General features: G+C 37.1%; 2 protein-coding genes across 5 annotated transcripts; one reads left to right on the forward strand and one right to left on the reverse strand.

Annotated features, from left to right (window-relative positions):
- Positions 1-667: 667 nt before the first annotated feature.
- On the forward strand, positions 668-7,885 carry LOC128889288 (uncharacterized). Of its 2 annotated transcripts, none has more exons than XM_054146790.1 (7): positions 668-851; positions 994-3,183; positions 3,484-3,646; positions 3,722-3,882; positions 3,966-4,179; positions 5,134-5,985; positions 6,068-7,885. In XM_054146790.1, the coding sequence occupies exons 1-7, from the start codon at positions 768-770 to the stop codon at positions 6,850-6,852; spliced, it is 4,449 nt and encodes a 1,482-aa protein (XP_054002765.1). In that variant the 5' UTR covers positions 668-767; the 3' UTR covers positions 6,853-7,885. The 2 variants fall into 2 exon arrangements, with proteins under 2 accessions (XP_054002765.1, XP_054002774.1); XM_054146799.1 differs by lacking the exon at positions 668-851 and having other exon boundaries at positions 1,156-1,287; positions 1,532-3,183.
- Positions 7,886-8,306: 421 nt separating this feature from the next.
- Positions 8,307-12,469, reverse strand: LOC128889354 (uncharacterized). Of its 3 annotated transcripts, XM_054146924.1 has the most exons (3): positions 12,348-12,469; positions 11,671-12,240; positions 8,307-9,895 (listed from the first exon to the last, which is right to left on the reverse strand). In XM_054146924.1, the coding sequence occupies exons 2-3, from the start codon at positions 12,035-12,037 to the stop codon at positions 8,463-8,465; spliced, it is 1,800 nt and encodes a 599-aa protein (XP_054002899.1). In that variant the 5' UTR covers positions 12,038-12,240; positions 12,348-12,469; the 3' UTR covers positions 8,307-8,462. The 3 variants fall into 3 exon arrangements, with proteins under 3 accessions (XP_054002899.1, XP_054002889.1, XP_054002908.1); XM_054146914.1 differs by having other exon boundaries at positions 11,671-12,410; XM_054146933.1 differs by lacking the exons at positions 11,671-12,240; positions 12,348-12,469 and adding an exon at positions 10,136-10,351.
- Between the last annotated feature and the right edge of the window lie 1,262 nt (positions 12,470-13,731).

A 13,731-nucleotide genomic window follows, 5' to 3' on the forward strand; every position in this document is an offset into this window, starting at 1 on the left:
AAAAGCACATATAGCGTATAGTAGTTTAGGTAATAATATCGTTATGTAAATAAATGTTATAATCAATTCGATACGATTCAAAGAAATTCAAAATGTTATAATATTCTATTCGATACGTATTCGATACGTATTTAAGTTTGAAATCTTCGATTCCATTTATCTTGGGTTTTTAATACGTCTTAGAAACGGGCGCTTAAATTGAAAGCTGCGTCGGGGCTCCAAGTAACCTAGTGTCGGCCCTATGCACCGTTTCCAAACATGGTTACGCTTTCGACGCGGCATTTTTGATATCGTTAACGCGACGCTGGAGGAAAAACTAAATTCAACTTGAGATGCGATTATTACAATCGTTTTAACAAAATGTTGTAAACATTTCAATATCGCACTGCGATATTTTCCTATATCGAGCAATTTTTTAGTAAGGAATAATAATTGTGGAATTTATATTTATCTAAAATTCTCTCTGAGACACTCTCCATATTCAAATACTAACAATTATTATATTTATTATCCTTATACGGATATATTGTATGTTTCCTAAATCCTATTTGTCTAAATGCAAATATTGATTTTGATTGAAAACTAACAACAAGGAAAACGTTTCGAATCTTTCTACGAGTTTCGCCCACTATAAGTTGCATCGTTCATGCATTGTTTACGCCGCGGAAATGTGAAATGATCTATAACCTTCACGAATGTTACGAAGCGTGCACAATCCGTTATGATCCGTTAGAAGATCTAATCAGATCTAATATTCGATTCGAAAGATGTCCAATTTAGACGAGAAAATAAAAAAATGGATTGAATTGATTCAAACGAAAGATTTGAACCCGGTAATAGAAGATATTCAGGTTAGTAAAATTTTTTTAACGAAACTTTATTTTCGTTGTTTATTCAAATATAAAATGTAATTTGAAAGTATTTTCATTTGCTTGAAATTTCTCGAAGCAAATGAATACTACTTCGAGTAAAAAGAAATCTAACTTCTTGCAGGTACACGTTCCCCTGAGACTAACTGAAACAACAAACAAACAAATTTTTAAATTGTTGTTACATTTGTCGCACACCGCAGACAAATGTAGCAAAGAGAATTGTACTATAGGAGATAAGATTCACAAGTTGACGCGTTTATTGTGCTCAACTTTAATTGAAATACCGGATAGCAATAAGTTTGTCTGTAGCTTGTTTCACATAGTTCGTTGTTTGTTAACATTATGTATGTATAAAGAGGCATTCGATGTGTGTTCTTGTTTAAAGACGGAAGCGCTATGTCATTCCAATGAAAATGTGAGCAATATACTAGTAAAAATAGCTTATTTATGGTATATGGCTGTCAATAACGCGTTCCTTACTCTACAAAATGATCCATCGAATTTGAAACATTATTACAATTTAAGGGTTGTTATAAATCACGAATTAGATATAATACAAGTATCGCATAAAAATTATACAAAGCAGTTGCTTACGAAGATAAGTTCATATTTAGATAAAATTGCATCGACAAGCAAAGAACCGAACATATACTTTACAGATTTCTATAGATTTATAAGCGAATATTTAAATCAAACATCAATTTCCTTAATCGAAGACGAGAAGAATGGTCTATCTCAACACATGTTCCATATAGTAAGCAGAATTGTGTGCGAAAATATAAATGAAAAGTGCCTCGAATCTGGGATATTCAGTTCAACGCTTATACCTTTGAATACCATAAGCGATTACTTTAAAACAATTCTAACGAAAAACGAGGAATGTTATCAATGTTTCCAGCAATTTCAATGCTTCTATCTAATATTTCTGAAACCAGTTGAACATTTAGTCAACAGCGACGCAGAAAGTATTCGAGATCTATGCGATAATTATACGAAACTTTCAAAACAATACGGATATACAGGATCCATTAAATGGATGACGTTTAGTATCGTTCAAATTTTAGATCCATTGCTTTTGTATTGGGAGGCGTGTATAAAGAATGGAAAAAAGGCTTTCCTTGAAAATGGTATATTACTGGAAGTAATGAATTTAGTTGCACACATGACCCTGTGCTTTATAGAACAAACACCGAATAAATGTAAATCTTGCTTAGATAAAGATTGTATGGTGAAACGAGATATATACAACGCGATAGTAATAAAAACCAGATGTATCATGGTGATCATTAAGCTTTCTGAGAATGATTTGTCGAGAGATATTTGCAAGCTTGCAAGAAAATTTTTGGAGCAGAACATAGGATATATTCACGAAATGAAAAAATCCAAGTGCAAGAGTTGGACGTACCTGTGGTCCAACTGTGGCTCTTTAATTTACAATTTGATTATTATGTCCGAACGCATTTACGAAGAAAGCGTGTCTTTAATCTCTCTGTTACTGACCGCCATCCTAGAATTCGAAGGTGTTCAACAGAAGTCTCGATACATCAAACTTCAAAACCCTTTGTCCGCAACATTGCATAGACTGTGCTGTCTTCATTACAATCGCGGTATGTACAGAGAAGCTATGACTGCTGCCGCGTTAAATGCTTTGTTGAGTTACAACGATCCAGATACGAAAGCATTTCAAATGTGGGCATACATCAAACATAAGTCCGTAACTTCCAAAGAGATAATGGAAACGACCATGTTGGCTTGCTTGAAGGCGGACGAAGCGAGAATAAAGGAGCTAGGACTATCAATCGACTTTTCCCAATACGATCTCGTCGCAATGTGTTTAAGAGAAGCGAAAGGTTTGCAAGAAGCAAAGGTGAATCTTTCGGTAGCTATTCGCAAAGTTCTCGACGAGATGACATTATTAAAAGTAAATCCGATGCAATACGCTCGCGCTGTACAAATGTTAGCGTATCATTTGCTGAACTTTGATTTCGACAACGAAAATCTAGATTGCGTTCAACGTGCTCTGTCCATGCTGAAAAAATCGAAAACGTACAGTACTGTTATGTGCTTGCAAGCCAATTTAGAGTTTCATGTTTTTGTAAAACAATTACGCGTTACGAATAGGAAGACCAAAACAGAGATGGAGAATACAAAGTTCGCGTTGTACGCGCAAAAATTGTCGGAAATTGGAGAAAACATGTCTGGAGACGTGGTACCTGCTTATAGCATGGTAAATATCAAGGAAGATTCTAGGATTCGGTCGTACTTGGAAGTACCTTTAAAGAAATGGACCAAGTGCTTGAAACAAAACGTTGTAAGTGTAACACAGCAAAATATATTGGGTTGTCCGGAAGGTCAATTTTTGATAGGCGGTGCAGATCTGAATATGTCGAAATGGCTGAAAACAAATAAGATATATATCCCTTAAACATCCCTTAAAAGGTGGAAAGGTTGTGGAAGAAAATGGTGTACCTATGTAATTCAATAAATATATATTACAATTCAAATGTGCCATTGAAGTTTTCTTAAAAATTGGCACGAACTTTCTGGACAACCTAATAGTAAATTATGTTTCTATTATTAAGTAATACGAATGAACTTTTACTATTGAAAGGACGAAATTGTTAAAAGCGACGAGCCAAGAATAACGCTTCACACCTTGATAATAGCTGGCGAATACGCTCGTTTGTATCGTTACGAGGAATGCGAGATAAACATATGGAAACTTGCGTACAAATTAGCATTCGCATTGCAAGATAATTCCGCTATCATTTATAGTAAGAATATTTGAATACGGTGTACCGAACACGAACGAAATTTATATCGTAATAATGAAAATATTTTTGTTTCAGTTACAGGTCGTAGTATCTCGTCGAGAGAAATCGATCGCAAGTGGATTACCACTGCCAAAGAGCTTGCTGTCAAACTTAAAGATACGAACGATAAGAACATCGTTTATGCGATCGCGGTTTTTTGGATAAGTTTGTCAGATTTTTACTTTGAATGTGGTATCGTAAGTTTATCGTAATTTGGTATAGCCAACATTTTATACGTTGATCTTAATTGGGTATTATATATTCATTTATTTATCTTCAGCACGACAAAGCCAGAAACTTACTCGATGAATCCAAGAAGCTGAAAGGAATATCTTTCGGCTCGAATATAGCTGTATATTTATACAGCTTAGATAGGATCTTATGCAATTGTTATCTGTACAAGGAAGACGTAACGTACGAGGAATACAGTCGATACATCGTTGAGAGTTTGTACACTATGATCACTTTGAGCGAGGAACTATCATTGAGGAAATGTAACTAAGCTGGAATATTTCCATTTATACCAGAGATCCCTACTTCACGTGTATCGAAATATCCGGGAACACGGGTAATTAATGGGCCCGTGTTTTAATCCGTGTATTTTTAATACACGGGTACCCGGGTATCGAAATACGCTGACACCCGGATATTTAATTACACGGATATCCAGGTACGTATACGTGCATCGAAATACACGGGTACGCATACATCGAAATACACGGGTACAATATCCAATTATTTTTATATGCAAACTTTTATGTAAAAAAGCTATTATTCTAAAGTAATGATCCTTATTAAGTTTGAAAAAATTGATATGCAGTAAAATAAATTAATAAAATATATATAAACATAAGAAGAATAAATATAACAGAATAAATATTTTAATGTAACTTGTAAAACTTTATTTACTAGTTAAAATATTAGGTTGTCCCGAAAGTTTCTTTCGCGAGTTGCACTCGATTATTTTATGTGGTCGTGTTCATGTAAATAGACAATCTAATTTCATAGATATTCGTGTTGTGACAGTAATGGAGCAAAATGAATCGTGCACAATTCAGTAATGTAACATAAAACATAGACTATTGTGCATGTATTACTTATTAATAAGACGAAAGAAACTTTTGGGACAACCTAATAAATATTCAAGCCACGGGTAACAATAGATAATTCGATGTACGCGTACTCGTGTATTTCGATGCACGTGTACGTACCTGGATATCCGTGTATTTAGATATTCGGTTGTCAGCGTATTTCGACCCTCGGGTACCCATGTATTAAAAATACAGGTGTTCCGTGTACCCGTGTATTTTAATACCCGTTCAAAACCGTGATCTCTAATTATACCATCCCATTTGAATTTCTCCACACCCTAGAAATAACATTTGAAAATAAAAGATTGCAACGGGACATCCAGAAACTTATTCAGTTGTATTAAAATTGTTCCGTAGGGAAACCTCAAGACAAACATTTGTTTGGCCTGGACATCCTGTTGTCCGCGACAGTAAATCTATCTCTGCGAATAAATAGTTCGCTGTCTTTTCGAGAAATCGGCAGTCACCTGGTGCGACGATTACGAACAGCGCAAGCAATAGGAGCGACCATAAGGGTCGCAGAGATTTTAAAGTCGCTTTGCTACATCGACTTGTCGCGTTCGCAATTAAACGACTGCGAGGTGAAGCTGCAAGGATTGGAGCATATTTTAAATATCGAAATGGTCGAAGCGTCGATGAAGAGTAAACTGATAAAAACGATCTTGGAGAACGCGTCGCAGACGCCGATTAGAATCGTGGACCCTATCAGAGACATTCCGCAGAACGACGCCTCGCCGATTCTCAGGAACAAAGTGTTTGATCTTCCTGAATTTTTGTGCCATGAAAGTTGCAATTGTTACGCGTGTACCAATGTCTCCTATCGCTATTTGGTATTCGCGAGCACGCATATCAGGGCCCAATTGTACGCGTTGCAACAGAATTATGGAGCGTCGTTGCAGCATTTCCACGGCGCGTTTAAAATAAAAGACTCGATGAACTCGGAGAGATTCGCGTTCGAAGACGAGCGCGAATACATTTCTTGGCAGGACCGTTTCTACAGCACGGATTACGTGCTCTTGTTGATCAACTTTTCGTACCTTCTGAGAAGCTACTCGAACAGGATGCGAGACGAAGTAACAAATATCGCTCGCTTGGCGATGCGGATATGCGACATGTATAAATTGAAAGGACATCCCATTTACATGTCGGTCCAGGAACTACTGCTCGACGAACGTTTCCAAAAAATGTGTAACAGTATCGACTATTCGAGTAAGCGTCCCGTAATATTTATAATAATTTCTCTTACGTGTCTCGTTTACGAAACATTTCAAATGAAATTTTTTTATTGTAGCATTCACAGTTCCTGACGCGTCTGACATCGACATATCTAAATATCTACAAACACCGAAAGCCGAAGAAAGTATTTGCATCACGCCAGTCGTTACCAACGCTCGAAAGAAGAAACCTATCAATATTCGACGGGTTCGAACGCCTCCTCTTCTGAACCTAACCAAAGTTAGCATGAACTTCAGCGACGACGAGGACAATGATTCTTCGCTATCTTCGGGACACAAGAGGACGAGGATACACGGGAAATTGACAAGGAGGAAAATCCTGGACGAAGATTATTCGGAGGTCGCCGCTAAAACGGAAGAGAAAAATTCATGCGTTTCGATGAGGGATATTGTAAATAAAATTGTACCGCTGGTGCCGGATGTATCCGAGCATTTATGCAAGACAGTCGACGATATAGACGAGCCTGCGACAAATGAAAATGTACAAAAGTTAATCGAGAGGATGGAAAATCTTAAACTGAATATAACGCCGCAAAGAAAAATCTGGAAAACGCGAAATTCGAGCGACTGTAACAAAATCGACGAAGCGATCGCACTGTTGAAAGACTTGGATGTTAACGAAGGAAAAAGTAACGTTGATCTTTCCGATAAGAAGGAGTCAACGTCTCGACAGAATGCGACAGTTACACCTATTATTAAAGTGACGGAAAATAATGTAACTGTCGAAGAACGTAACCAAGTAGATAATTCGAAAAACACGAGACGAATTACTAGAACACGTAGCGTTGTAACTAAGGAGACGAAGAATACAAGAACTAGGAAATCTAAAGAATGTAAATGATAATGCCTATGTAATGATAATAACACTGCCTATATGTATTTATATGAATAATTGAGAAGTTGTAATTTTATACATTTTGTAAAGAATGAATAAGTATTGTTGCGAATTTAAAGAAAGTACTGTAATCTTTGCGAGTTTATATTTTTGGTATAATAAAACGTGAAAATAAATGATTGTTTTTGTTAATAAACAAAATGGATCGTACCGTGCTTAAAAATATATAATTTGTTATTCGAAGAATTTCTGGTTTCGTACAGTCGATGTTCCGTGGAAGTTCCTAGAATTTTAGAAAATATTTATTAAAATATTTCACATATATACACGTTGAGTATAAAATATTAGGAGTTAAAATTACTTAATGGTATTACAAATGTAGATTTCTATCTTATCCTACCAATTAGTTTCTCTACACCTATTATACTTTATAAATAATAACCATATTTCTTCCAATTAAATATTTTACAAGCATTCATTTAACCTTTTTCGAAAAGAAATTTTTCTTCGTAAATTTGTTTACCATTCTAAGTATCACACAAATGTTTACTGTTACGCAGTATGGCCGATAATAATAAATAAATTTTTGCATTATCACCTAAAAACGGAAAAGTACGTAATTCATTTTTCATCGAATGGAGAATCACTCGTAGAAAATTGTATCGAAGGCTCGATTGCAGAAATATAATTTCATATTATATGCTACGATAGTTATCTATGAAAAAGAAACTCGAAACTTTTGTTCCTCGTAATAAACGAAACATTAAATCAAATATTTCTTCGATTAATTTAATTAATTCATTTGTATTGGTTCGTGTCTCATGCTATACGCATTTCAAAGTAAAAGATCAAGAATTTTATATTACAAATCGATACAATTCTTCGATACGATTGATCAATGTCACCGATAATCTGGTCAAACTATACAAATTTAGAAGTAAATGTAGAATATTGTTATATACTCGCGTTATACGGTGGTATGTTCTCATTGTTGGAATAAATTTTAAAAAATATATTGTCCACAAAGAATATTTCTCCTTGAGTTACGTATTTTTATACGTAATAAATACGTTACGTAAAGTATACGTATTTTTATCGTCGACAATGAGAATTAACCACGGAAAATAAAAATATGAATATAGCTTTATTTTCCCCGTTTAAAAATTGTTCTGCGCGACGTTACAAATAGTGGGAATTTCCAACAGTCGTTAACGATAATGTAACTTAGAATATTAATTACAAATAAAAAGTATTCTTGTACATATACCAATTCACTTTTTTTCCTTAATGAAAAAGAAATAGCAATTAAAAGAAATTTTTCACTGATCTTAATATTTTTAACAAGATCGTAGTATGCAGAAAAAGTTTGGCAGAAAACGAGAATAAACGTTGAATATAATAAATTATAGTTAGATAATTAGAAAGATACAAAAAGGAAATCGTGAAAAAATGCTACTCGATTGTGCAAGAAAAACAGATGTAATTCTGAACGACATATTTCTTTCGTGTTTGTATATCGGAAAATTGTGATATGGCAATGAATGCACTTTTATTTGTTTCTTGCCCGCCATACAAAAATAACATAAATCAGAATTAGAACAGTCATTAATCACAGTCTATAAATGGGTATAGTTCAGCTCGGAATTCACAGAGCATTCATCTTTGTTTTGCTTGAGGCCTAAGCCTCGTATTGTCTCTTCTTGATTTTTAGCTAATTCCATCAAAGCTAAAGCGCCTAACCATTTTTGACTATCCTCAGGTATCGGTAACTTTACAAGATTCTCTTCCTGTTTAATAACTACTACTTTTGTTCCTGTTTCCAATTCTACTGGCGCTACTTTCGTGATAGTATCTTTGCTATTATTATTATTGTTGTTGTTGTTGTTATTAGAACTACCAGCTAACATTAAAACAGTCGGTCTCGTTATGTTTTCGCTGATACAAGGACTCATGATCGCGTCCTGCTTAACATCCTTTTGAGCAAAATTCTTCATTTTTATATTCGATCGATTCAACGAAGAATTCGTAGTATCTTTTATGAAATCGTTGTCCCAATATACATGAGCCGGGTGTTCGGATGATTCGAGTTTAGAGGTAGAATGTTTATCGTTAGGTAAGAAATTATTTGTAGTTTGCTGCGAAGTGTTCCAAATAGTTTGCGATAATGTATTCGACACTTCGAATACGTACTTTTGCTCTTCCTTCGCGCACGTTTCCGAGGATTCGTTATCGACATCCCAAGATACGTGACCGGTCGCGTAAGAGGAATCTAACTCTGATTTTGCAATTTCAATTTCTTTGCACTCGTTCAAACACGAATTATCGACAGGCGCGCTCCATTGCATTTGATTACAATTAGATTTAAACGAAGCGGTCACAGCTGGATTCGCAGGCTTCACATCCCAATTCAAAGGTTTGGCCAGCTGCTGCTCCAGACAAGCTTCCCGTAACCATCTCTTCTTTGGCTGAAGTCGATCCAATGGTCTTCTCAAAGGAGTAATCGCTAACTTTGTCGATATCTCCTCGTCTTCGGATGTTTGCAACACGGCGCACGTCTCTGCAGGATCTTCGTCTTGGCTTTCCTCTTGGCTGTCTTGACTCTCGCAATACAGTCGCTGATTAGATCCTTTGCAATCTAAATTCTCCTGTTCCCCTGTCGCATCCATCATCAAACCCTTTCTAGATTTAACTCTTTTGTGATTCTCTGAACTACTTTTCCAACTTTTCTTCTTGCGTTCATTTTTCCCTGTGGGCGTCCTATCTTCTCGTTCCCTGGACATTTTGTAACGCTCTAGCCATTTAGTCACGTCGTGAGGTAATTCCGTGTTTTCCGACACAGGCTTCAATACAAAGTCATCGGAACGTGTAAGAGTGGCATAAGGATGATCGGGGCAGTGTCTATTCGCGTGTGTAAATCTCATCTCACAGCCAGGTTCCGTACATAAAAAAGGTTTCTCTCCCGTATGCAGTCGTTGGTGAGTCTTCAATTGTCCGGATTGGGTAAAAGCTTTCGTGCATCCTGGATAATCGCACGGATAGGGACGTTCACCTGGAAAGATAATTATCGTTTCATGAGAATCAGGAACGCATAGAATAAAACACAGCGTTATAACACAGCACCGAACTAAAAAGGAACTTTTTATGCAAGCCTTGTTTATGATATAATGTTGTGGATCTTTATTCAAAATAAAATCTTTGTGCCTACAAAAACTGAACCTACGTAGGAATTTATTTCAGTCTGCAAATATTATAACGTGAACTTTGCTTTCAATCTTTTTTACATTCTTACATATTGTTTGCATTTTGTAGGTTCTTGCACATTCAAATTTCCTATAAATGCATAAAGATCCGCAGTCTAGTTACGATATGTAACATTGTATTTTTCGACAGTTCTCAAAATAATATTAAAGCTTAATAAATAATCGGAATAAATTTTTCATCAGAATTTTAAAAAATGGGTAATTCGAACAAAAGAAGTTCTGTTTATTTTTGGTATTGTCAGTTCCACTCCGAACAAAGAATACATTTCGAGGCACGATATCTAAAAGTATTATTTCGAGGCAACTCGGTATTTTTCATTTCTATAATTACGCGTATAATACAAACAAACAAACAATATTACTGTTTCACGTTCGATAGCGTAGCGTGTTTCCATTCACACGATTCGTTATTTTCATAGGTAAGCCATTTAACTATTTAAAGTACGCATGATGGCGATTGGCGGGACGCGTGACCAAACGAAGTCGCGCATCCAGGACCGTATCGCGTTCCATGAAACCCATGGGCTACAGGTGCGGCGAGTATAAAGTATTTTTTTCGTTTTTTTTTTTGTGTTATACGTTTACATCCATTCATAAATGGGTGAGTTTGAGTATTTATACCTTCGTCAGAAATGAAATAACACTTCGTTTAACCTCTGAGGCTGACGCGTTGTGTTTCTAAATTTCGTGCGTAATTTAAACACAATTTATCTCGATCATTGATTATTTAGCTCGTGTTGTAGATATTACGCATATTTTCGATCGTAATTTATTTTTGGAGTATCGTATCTTGTAAAACTTTATCGAATTATTTTATCGTATTAAAATAGGGAATTTCGAATAGTTGGATATTTTCGAGAACGTTCTTGTTGACAATATTTTCTCTATTATGGTTGCGTAGTTTTCGGAGTATACGGTCCCATTTTTACGTTATTAACACTTTACCGACCTATCAATCGTCTCTGTTACTATCGATACAGTATTACATAAATATTAATGAAAAAACGATTTTAATAGATAGAACAAAGAAGGAAATGAAATGAACCAAGGACTATCCACAATAACTTTACGACTTCAAATCTCGCGAAAACCGCTCGAACTTTTCCAAAAGAAATCGAAGTGATCAACCTCGTACAATAACTATAACTTATGGTATATGTATCTTATTAGGTTGTCCAGAAAGTTCGTGCCGATTTCTAAGGAACATTCAAAAAAACGTTTGAATTTTAATATATATTTATTGAATTACATAGGTGCCATTTTGTTCCGCAACCTTTCCACCTTTTAAAGGATTTATGCATGTTATTTGTTTTCAACCACTTCGATATATTCAGACCTGTACCACCTACCAAAAATCGACATGGACTTTTCGGACAACCCGATACAAACGTGATCGATAAATAATATACTTAAAAAAGAAGATACTAACGCTACGAAAATAATACTATAATATATCATTGAATTTAATTACGCGTCTAACCGCCGTCGGTAAAGTATTAACGTGTCAGCCGTCGAAGGTCGAGGGCCCGCAAGGTCCGCGTACGTCACTGGTAGCGAAACATACCTGTATGGGTGCGCAAATGTGCTTGGAGGCTTTTCTCCCGTGGAAAGACCCTGTTGCAGTAAGTGCATTTTATACTGCTGGGAGAGGTGCTTCCTTGCATCATGAGGTTCGATAGAGCGTCAGCTCTAGGTCGTCCACGGCGATGATGCTCCGATCCTCCCGAACGCGATCGCGGTCCCGTTCGCGTGGCCACTACGTTATGCTCTCTATATTCAGGCGACGAGCACGAGCTACCGGGGCTGAGGTTCACATTCCTCGCCTCTTCACCCCAGTTCCACGGATAAAGCATGGTGTCGCACATCGGCGGGCTGCAGGGCAACGCTTCCGTCAAAGGACGCGATTCACGCTTCGGCGTGTGCAATTCCATTTCACGTATTTTTCTCTCACTTCACCTCGCCGTTCGTCCCGGCCACCTTAAAAACCAGCGTTTCCGCGACCACCTTTCTGTCTTCCTTCTCTCTCTCTCCTTCGCGACTGCCACCCTCCGTGTGCCGCGTGCAACTGGTAAACCGCCAAAACCCGAGCAACCGGCGCGATTCTGCGATGCACGTGTACCGTGCCGCGAGTATCCTGCGACAAATACGCGTAAACGTCGCGGTATGTTCTCCTTCGATTCGAGACAGCGACAAAATAATAGAGTTTATAGAGGAAATGTTTGTTCGTTGCACGGCACTTACAACGGAATCACACCTCGTCCCGCTTCCAGTGTTGTTGGCATCGTCGTAACGACTGTTTCTACACGCGGCTTGGCACCGTTGCGCGCGCACCCTTTCCCTCGCCGCCCGGCGACCAATCACGGCCGCGCCCGGAGACGAACGCCGCGTGATCCGTGAAGTTGGCTAATTGCGTTCTTTGTGAACGCGATAAATGTTTACATCGAATTGTTTGTTTCTTACGGTTCGGTATCGTTTCTTTCAAGATATTTGCATTCATAACATTTGGTTCTCTTTGCGATATCGGACAAAATATGTCTAGTTTGAATTTACGATGCCTCGTATGAAAACGCTGCATAATAGTTTGATGGGTGCCGGTAGGGTCGTAGCTTGAGTCCCCAGTGCCCCGACGCAAACGTAGGAATTTTATAATTGAATTTTAGATAATTTTTGTATATCTTTATCTATGGAAACTATGCAAAGCTACCCTGGGATATAATAATCGTATCTTCCTTGTCAATACAGAGTATCCCAAAAATTTTGTAACACCTAGAAAGAGGTGGTTCGGAAGGTGATTTGAAACAACATTTTCGAAACTCCGAGTTGACTTCAGCGACAGTTGCGGAAAAAGTAGGAAACTCTGGGATGAGGACAGAGAGGGCGATACAAAAATTGCAGGAGAGACGAGGACAGGACGATTAGGCTAGCATGATTTTTTTCCAGGATATTGAAGCAAAGAAGCAATATTTTCTAATAATTCTGGTTTTAATATATTCGTTACACTTTGGCGGATGCGACTCCAAGGGCTGATTTTGCAATTTCGACTTTAAAATTGTATAAGCAACAAAAGTATAACAGAAAACTCCGACCAATCAGAGCGCGTGTATACCGTTGGAGCGGCCGTGGTAGCGAAGACTACGCGCTAAGCGGCCGCGCTTATACGCTACCGCGAGCGCTCCATCGACATACTCGCGCTCTGATTGATCAGTGTTTTCCGTTGATATCTCCTCAACGAAGCCTCGAACAACATTTTCGCTAAGGAAAAAGTTGTTTCAAATCACCTCCCGAACCACTCCTTTCAAGGTGTTACAACATTTTTGGGATACCCTGTATTTTCTGTTCGTAGAGTATTCCTATTTTCACGGCCCTGAGCTAGTTTGCAACGAACCTCACGAACGATATCAAAATGGCAAATAAATATGCGTTTGAATAATTATGCGATGATAAATCTGTGCTTGACTATCATTCTAATTAACTGTTTCAAAAATTGTACAAAATATTTACAGTTGTTACAAAGTACGAAGTAATTACGAAGTAATTACGAAGTTGTTTCTTTAAACAGAAATCCTTGAATATTCGTATAATACGATGAATAAAAGTATTAGTTTTTTAGAATCTTAGTTTGTTC

Source organism: Hylaeus anthracinus, unplaced genomic scaffold (assembly GCF_026225885.1).
Source record: "Hylaeus anthracinus isolate JK02 unplaced genomic scaffold, UHH_iyHylAnth1.0_haploid 0, whole genome shotgun sequence".
NCBI classification, from domain to species: Eukaryota; Metazoa; Arthropoda; class Insecta; order Hymenoptera; family Colletidae; genus Hylaeus; species Hylaeus anthracinus.

Excerpts from the sequence above, each read along its gene's own strand:
- LOC128889288 (XM_054146790.1), top strand. The coding sequence starts at position 768 with ATGTCCAATTTAGACGAGAAAATAAAAAAATGGATTGAATTGATTCAA. Across the intron at positions 852-993 it reads CGGTAATAGAAGATATTCAG|GTACACGTTCCCCTGAGACT; the intron begins GTTAGTAAAATT and ends AACTTCTTGCAG. Across the intron at positions 3,184-3,483 it reads AGTGCTTGAAACAAAACGTT|GACGAAATTGTTAAAAGCGA; the intron begins GTAAGTGTAACA and ends TACTATTGAAAG.
- LOC128889354 (XM_054146924.1), bottom strand. The coding sequence starts at position 12,037 with ATGGAATTGCACACGCCGAAGCGTGAATCGCGTCCTTTGACGGAAGCG. Across the intron at positions 9,896-11,670 it reads ACATTTGCGCACCCATACAG|GTGAACGTCCCTATCCGTGC; the intron begins GTATGTTTCGCT and ends TTATCTTTCCAG.